The sequence below is a fragment of the Microcaecilia unicolor genome, chromosome 1, assembly GCF_901765095.1.
Source record: "Microcaecilia unicolor chromosome 1, aMicUni1.1, whole genome shotgun sequence".
Lineage (NCBI taxonomy): Eukaryota > Metazoa > Chordata > Amphibia > Gymnophiona > Siphonopidae > Microcaecilia > Microcaecilia unicolor.
In genome coordinates, this window is record NC_044031.1 from 432,685,001 (window position 1) to 432,704,148 (window position 19,148).

The window sequence follows — 19,148 nt, forward strand, 5'->3', positions numbered from 1 at the left end:
AGATCTGATAAGAGTTAGTGTAGTGTAATCTTCCCTGCCCGCAATTCATAGCAGTGGAAGTGACCAAGAAGAAATTCCACAGATTGATGTGTAAAGTATCTTCTCAGAAAAGAAAGCTGAGAACAGTACACTCTTGTTCCTTTTAACTCAAAATGGAATAATCTGAATACATGAATACATTCTGGTACTGCTGGTTTGATGTATTGTATAAAGTTTTATTTTTGTTTTTAAACTAAATTATATTTTGAAATGCTATCATGTCTTCTAACCGCCAACCTTGGGCAGCAGTGTTAACATTAGCTTTGATTTAAAGAGGACGTAAGGCATGCACAGTAGAAAAGAAATATAGGATTGGTTTACTAGACTTGCTTTATAAGAAAACTAGATGTTTATTTTGACAACATTTAGATAATCATTTTCAGAGTCAGCTAAAAGAAATTCTATGGGAAGCAAAATATTTTTCCATTTAGCACTTTAAAAAGCTGTCTGCTAGACACAGCTTAGTAGAGTGATAGGAGATAGAACCAGATTTCCTGCTAGAGCAGTGTGTTTTGCAATACAATCCAAATATCAAGATTTACACATTGTGATTTTAGAATATCTTATACAATTGTATTGAAGCATTTGCATAGTCATTCAAATGGCTAACTTGCAGAAACATAAGTTGTCTTGAAAATCTCTGGTAAGTCTGTGAGACAGAACTTATGATATTCAGTAGAAGACATACAGGAGTGTGTCATGGTATTTGACTGACGTATCAGAGGGGGTGTAGAAGAAAACATCCTGAAGAAAGTCACACTTCAAGGCAATATGGAGGTAAAGCAATATGATAAAAACATCAATGCCCAAGACTATCTTTGAACATCAGGAAAAAAAGCAATATTTATTTTCTTCATTTCCAAGAAACCATATTTACATAATTAATATGGTACTCATATTTTCAGTATGTTATGGCTCCCTGGAGACATCAGGAGACTGAACAAAATGGCATTAATGGAAGAATTCAGGTGTACACATACTATCATTTCCTAAACCTCCACACCTATTGTATAGGCCCCTTTGCCCCCTGATGCTTAAGTTTCCCCTCTGTTGCAAAAGCTCTGTAAAAAAAAGTGTCACACTTTTACAAAGCAGCATATCTTTTTTTTCTTTTAAAAGACATCCCAACAGTATGTTTTCAGCAATCTGACCCGTCATAAAAGAGATATCCATTACAGCACAGGTAGCGTATGCAGGCAAATTTCTTGAATCCATTCATTTACAATATTTACGTGCATTGCTATCAATGAAAAACATTTGGATGGTACTTTTTCTATTTGGCAGTCTTCCCAGGTGTTTGTACAAGCAGATGGTATATGTAAGACCACAGTGGCAAAACCCAAGTGTTCTAGTCCAGTGAACACGCAAAGTGCCTAGTGTGCGCAAATGAGATAGCACACCGTGCTTCACATCTAGAAGGGCAAGCCTCTGCTGATCTGCCTGGCAATCTGCTCCTCTGTAGACTCCTCTTTTTCTTTCTCCCGGTCTCGATTCCATTCTTTAAGGCCTTCTGGAAGTGAGGTATCTTCATCTAGACTACCAGTGCCTTCTACAAATTCTTCATATGTAGATTTTTCGGCAAACGGCCTTGGGCCAAGCAGTTCAACCATGTCATTTTTATCCAATACCTCCTTTTCTAGCAGTCGTAAAGCAACCTGGGGAAACAAGAGAGAATAAACTGTACAAGAAACCACATCACAGATCTCATGTGTTAGTGAAAGTCATGGCACAAAATGAGATTTCTCAAAGATTCACATTGATGCTACTGCTTTTTTTTTTTGAATGGTCTTATGTAATTGGATAAAAAGACAACAAAGAATATTTTGTAACATATCTTCACTGCAAACAACTTTTGCTGTCAGACTTTCTGGCTGAATATAGCTCTCTATTACTTTAGAAATGATTTTATTTCCTGCATATGTTGCAGAGGGTCTTTAAAGCTCTCCTTTGATATGGCTGATTTGGTCTGTATAAAGGCAGCCAAATAGTTTAAAACTGCTTTTTATTCTACCTGTAGTCAGTCTCTGCTGCAATTCATTGTTTATTGCTTGTTTGCAAGTCCCTCACCCCCAACTTTCAGTTGTGATCTACAGGCACCTAGCACAGATATAAGAACTGCACAGAGATTTAGAAACAGGTACTCAGTCATAAGAAGGCAGTGAAAAGGGAATATACTAAGGCCAAGATGCACTAAAAAAATCGTTAAAGCCCTTCCCTTACCAATTCCCTTAGCGAATCGGTAAGGAATGGGCATGCATCAAGGAATAGGAATGCAAATGAGCTGCTCGTTGTAGCTCACTTGCAGATATAAATGGACTTTTACATGCTTATGTTTATAGTTTGAGAAGTGATACCAAGCGGGGGGAGTGTTTTGCCCTCATATTAATGGAGGCAGGGTATATTGTGATGTATATTTAATATGAGTATTATCTGTATTCAACTGCATAGTCTGTGCAATAGCACTGTGTATTAGGACTGTTTTTCCTATAGTTTGTGATTGACTCCTTGTGAGCTTTCACCTACTGGCTGTTAGCTCTGAGCTAGGTCCAGCCCTCTCTCTCTACCCCTGTGGGCTGTGTGAGAGAGCCCAGTTTTCCTTGCATGCCTTGGTGACCAGTAGCTGTTCTAGGGGGCCAATCCCTCTTCACTGTAATTCCATCAAGATTTTTCACCATTTCCCCAAGTCATTCCCCATTTATTTTCATTGAGTTTCTCCCCCTTATTCTCCTTCGAGTGCTACAGCTATTACTCTCAGCTGGGCTGAGGTTCTGGCCCTCTCTTTGCTTCTGGGTGGCTAGACACAGATTATGTGCAGAAGGCAACAATTCTCTTCTAAGCAATTGAACTGTAAGTTGGATTTTCTTTATTATGAATGCTACAATAAAGAAGATCTGCTTAAGAATTGAGAGTCTACTGGTAAAGCTTCTAAGTGGGGATGGTTTAAGTTGGCTGTTTAAGCTATACTATACTTTGCCTAGAACAGTACAAGAAGACATTCACACACTTCATGAGCATAATAATGTACAAACAGTAAAGTGAAATTACTCACCTGTAGCAGGTGCTCTATGACAACAGCAGGCCAAGTATTCTTACATCTGGGTGATGTTATCTGAGGAAGCCCTGTGTGGATGCTGACTAGTGAGATAATTGTCGACATTTCTAGCAGTGTCCCACCACCCATGCACTGGTGCCTTCGTGCCTGACACATGAGTGCGAGTCCTTCAGTAATGTAAAAAAGCTAAAGAATACAACTCCAAGTATTTTCACATACCCTTCTACCTCCTCCTTGGCCTGCTGTCCTCAGAGAACACCTTCTACAGGTAAGAAACTTTGCTTTCTCTAACAAGATGGGGGTGGGGGGTGGAGTTTGATTATAGATACCGAACAAATTCTTCAGGACTGCCTGACAGAACCAGCTGTCACGTCGGGTATCCTGCTCAAGGCATTAATGAGATGTGATGTGGACAGAAGACCACATTGCAGCTTTGCAAGTCTCCTCTATAGAGGCTGACCTTGTGGGCTACTGACATTGCCATGGCTCTGAGCCTTGACATGACCCTCTAGAGTCAGCCCAGCATGGGCATAAATGAAGAAAATCAAAATCTGCTAGCCAATATGAAGTTTTTGCCAATGGCTACCCCATCCAGTTTGGGTCAAATGAAACAAAAAGCTGGGTGGATGGTCTATGGGCTTTTATTTCGCTCCAGGTGGAAGGCTAAGACTCGCTTGCAATCTAAGTATGCAATACACTTTCACAAGGATAGGCATGTGGTTTTTGGAAAAATGTTGGCAGAATGATTGACTAAGCTGGAACTCCTACACCACCTTAGGAAGGAACTTAGGGTGCGTGCGGAGAACTACTCTATTGTGGTGAAACTTAGTGTAAGGTAGATCAGCTACTAGAGCCTAAAGCTCACTGACTCCATGAGCTGAAGGAATCGCCACCAAAAACACGTTTCCGGGTCAAATTCTTCAGATGACAGGAATCAAGTGGCTCAAAAGGAGCGTTCATCAGCTGGGTGAGGGCAATGCTGAGATCCCATGACACAGTGGGAGGTCTGACGAGGGGCTTTGTAAACATCAAACTATCATGAAGCGAACAACTAGAGGACGTACAAAGATTGGCTTACCTCCTACACTTTGATAAGCACTAATTTTATTTTCATTTATTTATGTTCAGTATTATATGCTGACTAGACCTAAGCAGTTTACAATTTTCTTTTTCAGGCACTTAAATGGCAACAAGATGAACCCTTACAGAACTGGTTTTCAAATCAGACTCAGAGAGGTGCAGTAGGTATTAAAGCAGTTTTTTTTATAAAACAAGTAAAAGGATCTAACCCTAACCCTCACACCAGATGGAAAACCTCTTCCACTAAAATGAGTAACGCCTCTTAGTGGAGTCTTTCCTGGAAGCCAGCAAAATGTGAGCGACACCCTCCGGCAAATCTAAGGATTCAAATTCTACGCTCTCAACATCCATGCTGTGAGGGCCAGGGGATTGGGGGTTGGGATACAGAAGGGATCTTTTGTTCTGCGTGATGAGGGTCAGAAAACATTCCAATCTCCACTGATCTTTGGAGGATAATGCCAGAAGGTAGAGGAAACCAGATATGCCTCAGCCAATAAGGGGCGAATAGGATCATAGTTCTCTGGTCTTGCTTGAGTTTCAGCGAAATCTTCTCTATGAGAGAGAGGTACTGGAGGATATGCATACATAAGACCTTCCCCTCAATGCAGGAGAAAGGCATCCAACAATCTGCCATGTGATCTGAGCCTGGAACAGAACTGGGGACTATTGTTGAGATGAGTGACAAAAAGATCTACTGAGGGGTGCCCCACTCTCAAGAAATCTTGCGGGCTATGCCCATGTTGAGAGACCACTCGTGCAGTTGCAAAACCCATCAAGCAGTTGTCCTTTCCTGCTAGATATGTGGCCCGAGGACTATTCCATGAAGGAGAACCCACTGCCACCTGACACAAAGGGTAGGATCCTGTACCCCTCTGCTTGTTTACAAAGAACATTGCAACCAGGTTGTCCATTTGAATGAGAATTTGGCTTTGTAGCCGATCTCCAGTCTTTTGCATTGAGTGTCACATGTATGATTATCTCAAAGTTGGCAAGACGTTATATGTGTGTGCTCGATGCAAAGAGCTCCTAGCTCTCATAGAACAAGTTCGTTCTCTTGAAGTTAGAGTAGCAGACTTGAAGCTTAGACAGAGAGGTACACAGCCTACAGAGACACTGTAGAGAAGTCCCACTTCCAATCTGGCAGCCCCTGTGCTGCCTTGGAGAAGGGCGGTCTCCTAGAAGGACAGCATCACCCTGAAGTAGGAAATAATCCTGTAGCCAGGACCTGCCCACCAGGGATGCAATATCCTCTCACACTGAGGATGTGTCTCCAGGAGCTTCTGCCCAGGAAAGAAGGGTTAGGACAGCTGTTGTAGTTGGAAATTCGATCATTAGGCACGTAGATAGCTGGGTGGCTGGTGGGTGTGAGGGTCGCTTGGTTGCTTGCCTGCCTAGTGCAAAGGTGGCGGACCTCGTGTATCATATAGATAAGATTTTAGACAGTGCTGGGGAGGAGCCTGTTGTCTTGGTGCATGTGGGTACCAAGGACATAGGAAAATATGGGAGGAAGGTTCTGGAAGCCAAATTTAGGCTCTTAGGTAGAAAGTTGAAATGAAGATTCTCCAGGGTAGCATTTTCAGAAATGCTCCCCATTCCACGCATAGGACCCAAAAGGCAGGCAGAGCTCCACAGTCTCAATGCGTGTTTGAGACGATGGTGCAAGGATAAGGGATTTAGATTTATTAGGAACTGGACAACATTCTGGGGAAGGGGGAGCCTGTTCTGAAAGGATGGACTCCACTTTAACCGGGATGGAACCAGGCTGCTGGCGCTTACTTTTAAAAAGGACATAGAGGTGCTTTTATGTTTAAATCTTTGTATCAAATTATACCAAAAAGAACAAGAATCAACAGAACAGAGCAACCAACACTGGGAACAACTATACAGCAATGAAGCAAAATCACAGAGCGGCTATGTCTTTTATAGCCCCCCCCCCCAAAAGACATAGAGCATCTGTTCCAAAATGAATACAACACCCCAACCACACTCCCTCCTAAAAAAATAAATGAATTCTGTCTCTGTGTGTGTGTGTGTGTGTGTATATATATATATATATATATATATATATAAATAAATAAAATATCCAGACAAAATTACAATGTAATCAATATCAGTCTGCAGGCTCTGGGAGGAAGGGAGTGTGTGTTTTTGGATAATAGTGGGGCACAAGAATGCATAAATAAATAAATAAATAAAACTATCAGGATCCCACACAGATAAAAACAGTTTTTTTGCGTTTTAAGGACAAGCCCACCCTCTGCTTCTCTAACATAATATGGTGGAAAAAATTACATCAATGCCAGAGCAAAGGAGGGTCAGAAACAGTCTAGACCCTCAAAATGAGTTTTTTTTACCCAAGAGGGCTGCCTTACGAATGTGCAGACGATTACTCCCACTCTGCACACAAAAACACCACCAATAGACCCATCACCAATAGTGGGATTGTGGACCAAAAAGAACAAATTTTTGGGCAGGCTCAAAAAACATGAAAAAAGGAATTTAGGTTGCTGGTTACATTTATAACAAAAAAGAGGTGTCAATGCTGCCCATATTGAAGAGTTCTGTTTGAGAGATAAAGGCCCTATAAAGAAATTGACATTCATGTAGATCCACTGCTACAACCAAAGAAGGAAGCCTAGCAACCAAACTACCAAAATCAACAAAGGTCAGAGGCCTCTGCAAATCCATCTCCCATTTAGCCACTAAAGCAGAGGTGTTTCTAGGAGGAAAAAAAAAATGCCCAAATAGCCTTACGGAGAAATGAAACAGACAAATGGTCCCTGTTCTGCAAAGTCAAATGAGCATTATGATTGCCAGAGTGTGCTGTCCTGTCTAAAGCAGATACATAACTGATAAGCAAAAACATCCACCAATTGAGTTAAAGAGCCTCCCCCCAACGATTGCAAAGGTAATAAAGAGCCATCCAGATCGAGGACATGTTCCAGACACTAGAGGCTAGAGTAGCAGACTTGGAGCTGAGAAAGACAGAGAGGTATCTAAGTTTAAGCCTTGCCCAATGACAAAAGGTCCCATTCTCAACCGTAGGCAGGAATTCCACATCGCCACAAATTGCGAGAAGGACCAAAACACTGAGGGACATATCCCAGCATCTTGTAAGGTCTGGCCACAATTTACAAATAGGGATTAATAAGATACTAAAACGCAACTTAGAGGAGAGCATAGTATAGGGCACCTGGAAGTAAAGAAAGTAATTGCCATGGTGTAAATAGCTCCCGTTCTACCTGCACTGGGGTATATTCTGTATTCAAAATCCAATCTCCCAGATGGTGAGGTAGACAAGCTAAATTATATTTATGTAAATCTGGGACTCCTAAACACTCCCCCCCCCCCCCCGTTTTCCAATTACTCAACATCAGTTGTATAGGGATTTTTGGTTTCTTACCACCCCAACAAAAACAGGAAAGATATTAAAGTATGAATGTCCTTTTACAAAAGTTTAAAAAGGAAGCATTTGCAAATATATAACCATCTACGAAATTCCACCATATTAAAGAAGTGGATCCTGCCATGTAATCCCAAGGGAAGACGCTGCCATCTCTGCAATGTGGCAACCACGGAATTAAATAGGTGAGAAATGTTAAAGTCTATATAACTCAGATGTTTTCACATGTTATGATTGGGGTCTGAACCCCTCTCAAACTTACCTCTTTCCTGGGAGTCAGCTTCTTAGCTGGCTTCTGTTTCTTTCTCTGTCCTTTCTGAGCTGGCTCTGTCTCTCTGTGCTGGCAGCTTCCAGCAGCATGGGGTTAATTGTCTCACTATACTGCACATGTGTGGGTAGTCTAAGTTGCTCTACCTCTCTTTGGGTGTACTGGCTTCAAGTGTTTCACGGTGTTGCATTGATGTGGGTTGGGCCTCTCTGGGTCAGTGTGCTTTTGCCTAGGTCTAGGGAGTGTGACATCATCTGGGAGGGCCTTGATAAGGAAGTGGGTTCTTTCCTTCAGGGCCTTCGCAACGTTTGCTTCTGGCTACTTGCTTTAGGTCCAGGTTAGTTTAGTGCAGTGTGCACTTGAGACTTGTGTGTTTGTCTTCCCTGTTTTTCCCTTTTGTTACGGTGGGTAGCACTGCTGTTAGTGCAGTGCTGGAGTTTGGTGCTGGGAGCTCCCTTGTGAGTAAGGGTTTAGGAAGCACCTTTTGTTGTTGGGGTATTTGGCTTTCCTGCTTGTTTCCTTGTGCTTTCCCCGCTTTTCCTCATGACCTGTGGTTAGCTGCTGTAGCTGGGTGCTTTGGAAGCACCAGGGTGAGAACCCATGTTTAGCTGCTGCAGCTTGGTGCTTAGGAAGTACCAGTGTTAGGTCTGGCATTTGTCTTCCCTTCCTTTTCCCTTGTGGTTTCCCTGCACTTCTGTTAGTGTAGGGTGTAGGGGCACCCCTGTTAGTTTCTGTTGGGAGCACTGCTGTTAGTGGAGGGCTTAGGAGCTTTTCTGTTGGTGCTGGGCTTAGGAACACTTTAGATCAGTTTAGGTTTAGGAGCACTTCTGTTTCTAGTCCTGGTCCCTGTGTCGTCCAGTAAGTCCTGTCGGCTACTCGAACCCAGGAGCTCAACTCCTGGGGGGCTTAGTAGCTAAGTGCAGGTGAAGCTGTGTGGACCAGTCCAGTGTTCCAGCCCAGTATTCCAGTCCGGGGAATTCCAGTCCGGGGACCAGTCCAGTGTGCTCCAGTCCAGTGTGTGTTCCAGTCTGGTGCGCTCCAGTCCAGTGTGTTCCGGTCCGGTGTGTGTTCCAGTCTGGTGTGCTCCAGTCCAGTGTGTTCCAGTCTGGTGTGCTCCAGTCCAGTGTGTTCCGGTCCGGTGTGTGTTCCAGTCCGGGGAATTGCAGTCCAGTGTTCCAGTCCTGGGTCCTCCAGTCCGGGGGATTCTCGTCCATGTGTTCCGGTTCGCTGGGCAGTGCCTGCAGTCCCTGCCGGTGTGCTTACCCAGTGTTGGTTGGTGGGTTTTGCCTGCTGCTGTCGCTCCTCGTCAGCAGCCCAAGGGCTCACGTTTGCTCCAGAGCCCAGCCCCGCGGGCTCTGAACCTGAGAACCTGACATCACAGTTAACTGAATCCCAAATAACGAAAGAAATGGGGTGCCCATTTAAGCGGGAACAAACCCCCCAACCCTGCCAAAATGAATCTGAAGAGGCCAATGCCAAGGACTTCTGTAAATTTAAATGAAATCCAGAAAAATCTCTGTATTCCTCAAAGGATTCCATTAATGCCCCAAGTGATTTATGAGGATCCGTAACATGAACTAGCAGATCATTCGCAAACGCAGAGATTTAAATTTGGAAGTAGTAAATTTTACTCCTGGAATGTCTGGGTTACCCAAAACATCTCTAATGAAAGGGGTCTATGGTCAAAACAAATAACAAAGGAGACAAAGGACAGCCTTGGAGTATGACTCAACGAATTGCAAAGGGCTCTAACAAAATCCTATTAACCCACATAACTGCCACACTGCATCTAAAAAGTTTTCAAGACACTGAAAAGAAAATACACTCGATCAAATGTCTTCTCGGTGTCAAAGCAAATTAAAAGAGAAGACAAATCGTGTTGTTGCACCTTCTCTAGGGAGGCTAAAATCTTCCTAATGTTCTTAACGGCAATTTGACCTTGAACAAAACACACACCTGAGAACAGTCCACTAAAGGCAGCAAAACCTAAGCCAGATGACTGGACAACATTTTTTGCAAAGTAATTTAGTTTCAAAATTTTATAAAAGTTTATAAAAATCTGCCTTAAACCCATCAGAACCTGGAGTACGATTAAGCACACTTTCTCTAACAGCCAAAGAGTCAACTCATCTTCCGTAATAGGGGCAATTCAAAAGGTTTGCCTAATGGAAACATGAGGGACAGGAACATTCTCCCAATATAAAGAGCCATCCAAATTATCCTCAGCTAGCACAGCATGCAGATTTTCATGAAATATTTTTAAATACGCTATTAATCTCCATATCCGATGTTGCCAGCTGGCCCTTGCCATCCACCAGCTGTAAGATCCTTGTGGGGCCATGTTTAGTACAAAATCAAATGGGACAACAATTTACCACTTTTATTTGCCAACGATTCCCGAGCCCTAGTTGACCTCTGAACACTGCAGCAGAGAAGTCCTGAAAACAAATTACTTATTATTAGCATAAGATAGCGAGCCCAATGAGCATATAGCCCAGAGAAACTCCTGCTTATGAACATAATTCAAAATTGTCCGATGGTTTAACTGTGCCCAGCCGGTGTGCTTGTTCAATCCTTATGAGGGCTGCTTCAGTAGATATTTTGAGCTTCTGCAATAACCAGGTCTCAAGAAACCCCAGTAATTCTGAGTTTTTAACAGATTCAGGAATTCCAATCAGCCAAAGATTACACCACCGATAGCGGTTTTCTACATCATCCACCTTTTCCTCCAGTTTGGATTGCAAGTTAAGTTGCAAAGACTCGTGCTGCTGATGTTTATCTTCAACGTAGGTACATAAGTACATAAGTGTTGCCATACTGGGACAGACCAAAGGTCCATCAAACCCAGTATCCCTGTTTCCAACAGTGGCCAATCCAGGTCACAAGTACCTGGCAAAATCCCAAAACAGTACAATAGATTTTATGCTAATAAGCAGTGGATTTTCCCAAATCCATTTTAATAATGGCTTATGGACTTTTCTTTTAGGAAGCTATCCAAACCTTTTTTAAAACCTGCTAAGCTAACTGCTTTCACCACATTCTCTGGCAACGAATTCCAGAGTTGATATTGAGCAAAATCCATGTGCAATTGTTTCTATCCGCCCATCTACAGAACCGAGTTCTGTAGAAATCTCCCGAAGCTGAGATTTAACAGGAGAGAGTAAAGCTGCCTTTACCTCCACCGCTATTTCAGCGACCCACGAAGAGCTAATAGAGGCAGGTCAAGTGGCCTCTTTCTCTAGGCGTCGCCTGCCCACGTTCTATCCTGGTCTTTCTGCAGAATTTTGGAAGCCATCAATGATGAAAAATACACAGGAACACCCCACAGAGGACTACGCACCTTCCCAAGAATGCAGAAGTGCTTCAGGTGGGTAAATATCAATGAAGGAGTTAGATGTTACTATTGGGGCCTAGGTGCTGATGTCACCAACACCCTCGCTCTAACTCATGTGACCCCAAGATTAGAGTAGCTTTTAAACTAAAGTGTGTGTGTGTGTGTGGGGGGGGGGGGGGGGGGGGGAAGCAGATAGGAGCATATGGTTTGGTGTGGAGTATCCTTGAATGATAGTATTGAAAGAGGACATTTAGGGAATTCCAATAGAGAGGTTTCAATAATGGTGAAAGAAAGCCATGAGTGTTTAATGGGAGAACAGAATAAAGGATGCAAATTATCCCAGTCAACTTCAAAGCAGCTTGCAGATGCTAGGAAAAAAAACCCACAATTTGAAGTGTCTGTATACAAATGCTAGAAGCCTAAAAAATAAGATGGGACAGTTGGAGTATATAACACTAAATGAAGAGGTAGATATAATAGGCATCTCAGAGATTTGCTGGAAGGAGGACAATCAATAGGACACTTATCAGGTACAAATTATATCACAATGATAGAGTGGATCAAATTGGAAGGGGGGGTTACGCTATATGTTAAAGAGGAAGTTGTCAAACAAAATACTTATTCTACATGAAGCAGATAGCAGCATTGAATCCCTGTGGATAGAAATTCCATGTGTGAAGGGAAAGAGTATACTGGTAGGACTGTACTACTATCTGCCAGGACAGAACAGACAAACCGGGCAACATAGTAATAGGTGATTTCAATTACCCAAGAAAATCCCAAGGGTAGAGAAGAAATAAATCAAAATACAACATACAATCAACACTCTTTCACTGTGAACGCAGGAATGGTTAGCCTTAAACCAACAACCAAGTGGAGAAAAAAGACCTCAAAGAACACAGAGCTACAAACACGCAGCACTTAGCTGCAATAGGTCAGAAGCTCACATTAATCACAGGTCATAAAAAATACTCCACTGTTTTAAAGTAAGGCAAAAAAATCAGTCCCAAAATCATGGTAGGCAATATTTTCCAGTCAACGGAAAATATACTTAGCAGCAAACACAAAGGATTCACTATCCATAATTCAAATTGTAATAATGGAATCCACAGTACTTATCTTGATGTGCTGCAAAGTTCACACAATCTCAACAGGAGACCATTTGACCCAAAGGCATTATCAGGGCAAAAGGATGCCGACTGGAAACACAAAAGCCCTCGCTTAAAATGGCTGCAGGGGAGATTACATGCCCAGCTTAAAAAAGCACAGCTTCACAAATGACATCACATTGAAGAATCCAACAATCAGAAGAGAGAAGAGAATAAGTCAACCAATCAAAGAAATACCTTCCATTCCAGTGCAAAACTTAAACCTATCGGAGAGACTGTCTGCAGGAAAGTATCCAATGCTACTCCTTTTGCTGTAAGTGACTATCACTGCGACCACTTGTTCCAGTACTATACTAGAAACAGTACATAAATTTATAGATCAATTTTTACAACCACATGTTTTTGCAATTTCAGTTAAAAGATATTACTCAATTTTTGCAGTATTTCGAGGCAATCCATCTTGTTGCTGATGCTACTGTGTTACTGATTACGTTAGATGTTACCTTCTTTTATACCAATATTCCTCAGGGAGAGGCCTTGATGGTGCTTCAGGAGGTTTTGACTGCAGCCCTCGTCCTCATTTGTTGCTGACCAGTTTTTTGCTTCAGTTATCTCAGTTGGCAATGACCAATTATTTTTTTGTTTGATGGCAATTTTTATATGCAAATCGTCATTTGCCCCTTCAATTGCCAATTTATTTATGGCTTGGTTTGAGGAGAAGTGGGAGTATACCTTGCAATCATTTCAATATGTTTTGTATTGGTGGTGTTGTATGGATGACATCTTTTTTATGTGGATAGGTTCTTTAGAGCAGCTACTTATTTTTGTATCTGAACTAAATAATTGTAATCACACCATCAAGCTTGAGGTTCAGTGGGATGCCAATATGATTTCTTTTTTGGATGTCCAAGGCTTTTTGGATTGCAGTAAGATACGCACCTCTGTCTATATGAAAGCTACAGATCGAAATTCGCTTCTTCATTTTACCAGTATCCATCCTATTCATTCACGTTTGGGTAGTCCTTTTTCTCAATGTTTATGCTATCGCAGGATTTGTTCATCGACTGAAGAATTTAAATATCAGATTCCTGTATTGACAGATAAGTTTCATCCAGATCACACGGTGCAGAACGCTGCTAAATGAGCTCTTTTTAATTCTACAGACCTCCTGCTTACTGCGAGAGAAACATATAGATACAGACATCTTAATGTTTGTTACAAAATATAATGTACATACTCCATACTTGATGCCCATGGTTAAAAGACATTTGGCATTACTACCTATTCATCCTTGTTTTCAAAATTTGGATATTCTTTTTTCCTATACTCACAATTCTAACTTAAATGATCAGCACTGTCCTGTGCAATTCTGGCAGCACTTTGGGTTGCAGAGAGAGACTGCCGCTATGCAAAATGTGTGTGAGCATTGTTCTGTCTGCACTATGGTGATAGTGAGTTCAGAATTTCATGATACTTGTAATGGGAAGATTTACTACTTGAAGGCTGTAACTACACATCTCCAGCAAGGTAATTTATTTACTGTGGTGTCCATGTGATCTTTATTATGCGGGACATACAGTTGATCAAGCAAACATCAGCTGGTAAAATGATGGAACGTTCGGTGGCCCATTGCAAAGAGAAGGGCCATATTTGTCTTCTTTTCATTGAATAGTACTGGAACAAATGTCTATGGGGATTGTTGTGGTGATATTCGCTGTAATTTACAACAAAAGGAGCAGCGTTGGATATTTTCCTGCAGACAGTCTCCCTGATGGATTTAAACTTTGCACTGGAATGGAAGGCATTTCTTTGATTTGTTGACTCATTCTCTTCTCTCTTCTGATTGTAGGGTTCTTCAATGTGATGATGTCATTTGCGACACTGTGTTTTTTTTTTTTTTAGCTGGGCGTGTAACCTCCCCTAAACCATTCTGAGAGTGGACTTTTGTACTCCCTAAGGAGGTTAGGGCTTTTCAGCTTGGAGAAGAGACGGCTGAGGGGAGACATGATAGAGGTATATAAAATAATGAGTGGAGTGGAACAGGTGGATGTGAAGCGTCTGTTCACGCTTTCCAAAAATACTAGGACTAGGGGGCATGCGATGAAACTACAGTGTAGTAAATTTAAAACAAATCAGAGAAAAGTTTTCTTCACCCAACGCGTAATTAAACTCTGGAATTCGTTGCCGGAGAACGTGGTGAAGGCGGTTAGCTTGGCAGAGTTTAAAAAGGGGTTAGACGGTTTCCTAAAGAACAAGTCCATAAACCGCTACTAAATGGACTTGGGAAAAATCCACAATTCCAGGAATAACATGTATAGAATGTTTGTACGTTTGGGAAGCTTGCCAGGTGCCCTTGGCCTGGATTGGCCGCTGTCGTGGATAGGATGCTGGGCTCGATGGACCCTTGGTCTTTTCCCAGTGTGGCATTACTTATGTACTTATGGCATTGGCATCCCTTTTCCTTGATGATGCCTTTGGGTGAAATAGTCTCCTGTTGAGATTGTGTTAACTTTGCAGTACATCAAGGTAAGTACTGTGGATTCTATTATTACAATATGAACTTCGGATGGTGTCACGGTTGTGCCCATGTTTCGTGCTCTCCTTCCTCTCACCACCTGGTGGCCAGACCTGGTGGCTGCAATGGACTATCTGGTTATTGTCACCCGTTCCAGATTTCAGCCTAGTCCGGTCCGGATCTTCCAGGCTGCCAGACTTGCTTGCTTTGGTTGAACCTACACAGCACCCGTAGTTGCCTGGTGATTGCTGCAGCTGAGCCTCAGCTGCTGCTGGGCTTATTAGCCAGTTGGAAATTCTCTGCTTTGCCTTTGCATCTACTAAGGCCCTGGTTTGTTGCACTTTTGCCTAGTTTGGCTTTTATTCTAGTTCTTGTCTGATTCTGCTTAGTCTGTGTGTAGTTTGGCTTGGGGCTTGTTTGTTTCCTAAGTCTTGTTCCTTGTTTGTCTTTTGTGTTTAGTTTCTGTTTGTCTGTGTTTCTTGTTCAGTGGCTGCCTGGCAGCTTTCAGTTCTGTCTCGTGTTTGTCCGTGTTTGTTCCCTGTTTTAGTGGCTGCTTGCAGCTTCCAGTTCCTACCCTGTCCTGTAAGTCATGTCGGCTGCCTGCATCCAGGGGCTCAACTCCTGGGGAAGGGCGGCTAGTGCAGGTGAATTCTTGCTGTTCCTACCGGAGTTCTGTTTGGTTCCTGGTGTGGGGTGGTTTTGCCTGCCACTGCCGCTCCTCGGCAGTGGTCTAAGGGCTCAGTAACCTAGTTCCTGCTTTGGAAAATGTGACAGATGGTGAATCATTTATGTTTGCTACTTCATTCACAATTACTCAGGAATTTCCTCCCTCCCCCCCCCATTTTAATAGACCATTCCGACTCTCTGTTCCTAGTCATAAATAACTCCTTCTGGACCTGTGTATTATGAGCTCTAATGCATTCACCATGTATCTTCCTTAATGATGCGTATCTTCCCACTTCCCCATCAACCTCAGCCCACCTGTAGTGTGAAGACCAGATTCATGAACTGAGATGGGGCATCCCAAGTAGCTGTGCATATTACTGTCACAGAGCTGGCTCAGATCCACATGAAGTAGGGAAGCAATTAAGTAAAGAATATAAGATGGACCTTGTGGCCACCACTTACTTTGTTTCAGCTGAAAAAGTAATATCTTTCAAAGCTGAATTTATTGCCATGCCATGATCAACTGGAGTATCCAAACTGTAGCTTATCACCAACCCTCCTCTCCTGCCAAAGGGAAAGGCGGTTGGATTCGATATTTAGAAATGTTAAGTAGTAGTAGTAGTAGATATACCGCCTTTCTGTGGTTACAATCAAAGCGGTTGACATATTATAAACTTATATTATAAACTTATTTTGTACCTGGAACAATGGAAGTTTAAGTGACTTGCCCAGAGTCACAAGAAACTGCAGTGGGAACTGAATCTGGTTCCCCAGGCTCTCAGGCTGCTGCACTAACCACTAAGCCATTCCTCCATTCCAATATAACTACTAATTTCAAAAAGATAATTCATTTTCACCATGGTTAATAAATATAAAAACAATCAGTACTGTTATGCTGTTCTCAAAACAATCCACTCAAAAGAGAATAATCGAACGAGGAGCTGTCCATACAGCTCTTCCTCATTCACCTGTCATTTTCCTAGCAAAAGACAAGAAATGTATTTAGAGATGTTTTCAGAGAGCAGGGAGTGGCATTTGCTGATCAAATGGTGCTCCCACACCCACCTTTTCCACTTCTTGCTTCTTTCCTGTCAGAAGCTGTAGTGTTCGCTCATATGCAGAGTTGATAAGCGTCCTAACTTCATCATCTATCAATCTTGCAGTTGCCTCACTGTAAGGCTTTTCTAGCACCATGTCACCTTGTCGAGGTAGGTCAAATGATATCTGTCCCACTTTTTCATTCATTCCAAATTGAACAATCTGAAAATTATTCAGCAAGCAAAAGATCACATTAGTTGGTAAGGCTGAAATGATCCTCAAGTTCTATGGTGCTGTATTTTAAGCACTGTATACCAATGGTCCCCACCCTTCATTTTTTAAATCAAAAATTATTTTCTCTGCAACCTTAGGATTTTCTTTCAGCTGCAGTAAGAGCACACGTTTTTCCAGACTACTGGGGGATGAAGATTCACAGGCATGAAAATGGAAAATTCCTGGCAAGCCAAACCAAAAGTTCTAAATAATGTAATTATTTTATGTAACATCTATAGGCATTTCAGTTAAACAGATGTGCATCTTACTAAAAATGGTTAATAAGAAGAGATATATAATATATACTCCCTTCCACATTTACAAATATTTTTTTATATAATGATTTTTTTAAAGCACAAGCATTCAAGTTTATGTCTCTTCAAACCAATTCCCACTCAAAAATATAAAACCCAAAACATTTTACTGACTATGCTCTCTGCTGGAACCTGAACCTCATTCAGGATGAAGAGGGGTAACACTAATTCTATCACCATGCAGAGTAACCTCATGAATCAGAGTTCAAAATCCTCACATACAAAGTGAAGCAGCCACCTCCATATATATACTGCAAGAAACATTAGTCAACTATTTCCTAGCTGTTCGTATGACTAATCTTCAGCCTGTACAAAAGGAAGTTGACACTTATTTCTGTTTCTATGGGGTAAGGAACACATTTTTAATTGTAAAATTGCAGTTCTGGTTTAACACACACACCCCACAAAAGAAAGAAAATTCAGAGAAAGGCCTTTCCAGTATTGCCTGAGCTGGGTCAACTTCTGCATCCCATAAGGGAGCTGTTAGGGTATTACTGTACGCTATACATTTACACTGCAGCTGGACAAACTCCTACACTAAAAAGGTAATATAAAGATGGATAGGGCTTATCTTGTTTATTTATCTTGAAATGCTATACAGGTCCGTGGCTGTAGATTAGGAATAGTAACTAAAATTATAGAATTTCTGTTCCTTTCAGGGTACAAGGTCCTCACAGATTTATTTAAGTCTATGCTGTGAAGGGATTTAATACTTGCTTACATTAGGCAACACTAAGATGAAAATCACCATACTGTGTCAGACCAAAGATCCATGAATCTCAGTATCCTCTATTCAGCAGCCTAATCCAGGTCACAAGTACATGGCAAGATCCCAAAACGTAGCTAGATATTATGCTACTTACCCCCAGTAAAACATGCAAGACAGGTGCTGCCACTGTGCTGTGTACCAACCAATGTCATTTTCATCTCTTCTGCACTGCTGCTTCTAAACCAATTCAAAATTCACTTTCCAACCCTTATAAGAGTTATTTTTAATGTCTGGGCCAAGCAATTTCATTCTGCATCTTTTGAGCTGCCAGCTCAATCTGAATTAACTTATTGGCAATGTGAATCTTCATTTTACAACATTCATTTACCATCACACTACTATGATGGTCTTTGGCTCCTTCAAGAACCCAGTTATAGATGCATTCCAAGTCTGGTCAATAGGTATCACCCTCTTTGAGTTGTGAGTGTTGTCTTAATACCACCAACCATCCTGAGAATCAAAAGCTAGGGTTAGGAATCAAACCCAACTAACCTACAGTTGGTGACAAATTAATTACAACTACCATAAAGAGAGCATCCACTTATCAAAATACTGCATTGACTGAATATTTGTGGTTTCTCTAAAAAAATAACTCTGCCCAAAAATGTGGATTTTCAACAACCACCCTTGGATAGCACTATGTTAATTTAATAAGGAATAAAAGGTCAGCATAATGAACTTAACAGTCACTTGGGTACAAACCTGTGCATAGGCACTCTGAGTCACTTTCTTTAAATCGTCTTGGGCTCCAGTTGTAATCCTTCCAAAGAAGATTTGCTCTGACACGCGTCCTCCCAGTGTCATGCACATTCTATCCAGCAGCTGCTCTTTGGTATACAGATACTGCTCTTTGGGCAAGTACTGCGCATAGCCCAAACCTTTCCCCCGTGGAATAATAGATACCTGTAGCACAGAACAAGTCAAGATAAACAGTGAAGTTAGATTGGAAGGCAAAGCTCTAGAGCAGTGTTTTTCATTGCAAGGTCCTGACCCCTAGCAGTGGCACTACAGACTACCTCCATAGGTCATGGCTGCCATTCTGAACTTGGTGCTGGCAAGGTCAGGAGCGACAGGTGATCCTATGGGATGAAGGGGCTTCTGGAAGGGAGGGATCTTCAGGGGGAAGGACTCTTGGGAGGACACTGATTAAAAATGTGATCAACTGCGATCAACTTTTCAAAACGGGCAAATAAAATGTTTGATCGAACAACAGCTATGTTTACACAATGAGGGTGATTTCCAAAAGTTATTTACCAGGGGTTTATCCACTCCTACCCTAACGGAGATA

At 41.9% G+C, this 19,148-nt stretch overlaps 1 protein-coding gene across 2 annotated transcripts in view; it reads right to left on the reverse strand.

Annotated features, from left to right (window-relative positions):
- Nucleotides 1–237: 237 nt before the first annotated feature.
- Nucleotides 238–19,148, reverse strand: part of AFG3L2 (AFG3 like matrix AAA peptidase subunit 2) — a 159,364-nt gene continuing 140,453 nt past the window's right edge. The window contains exons 15-17 of one of the 2 annotated variants that reach the window (XM_030212346.1): nt 18,563–18,763; nt 16,532–16,726; nt 238–1,694 (exon numbers count right to left, since the gene is read on the reverse strand). In XM_030212346.1, coding sequence (XP_030068206.1) covers nt 1,452–1,694; nt 16,532–16,726; nt 18,563–18,763 — 639 coding nt within the window. In that variant the 3' untranslated portion in view covers nt 238–1,451. The remainder of the gene's footprint in view (nt 1,695–16,531; nt 16,727–18,562; nt 18,764–19,148) is intronic. The other variant, XM_030212338.1, reaches the window with a different exon arrangement.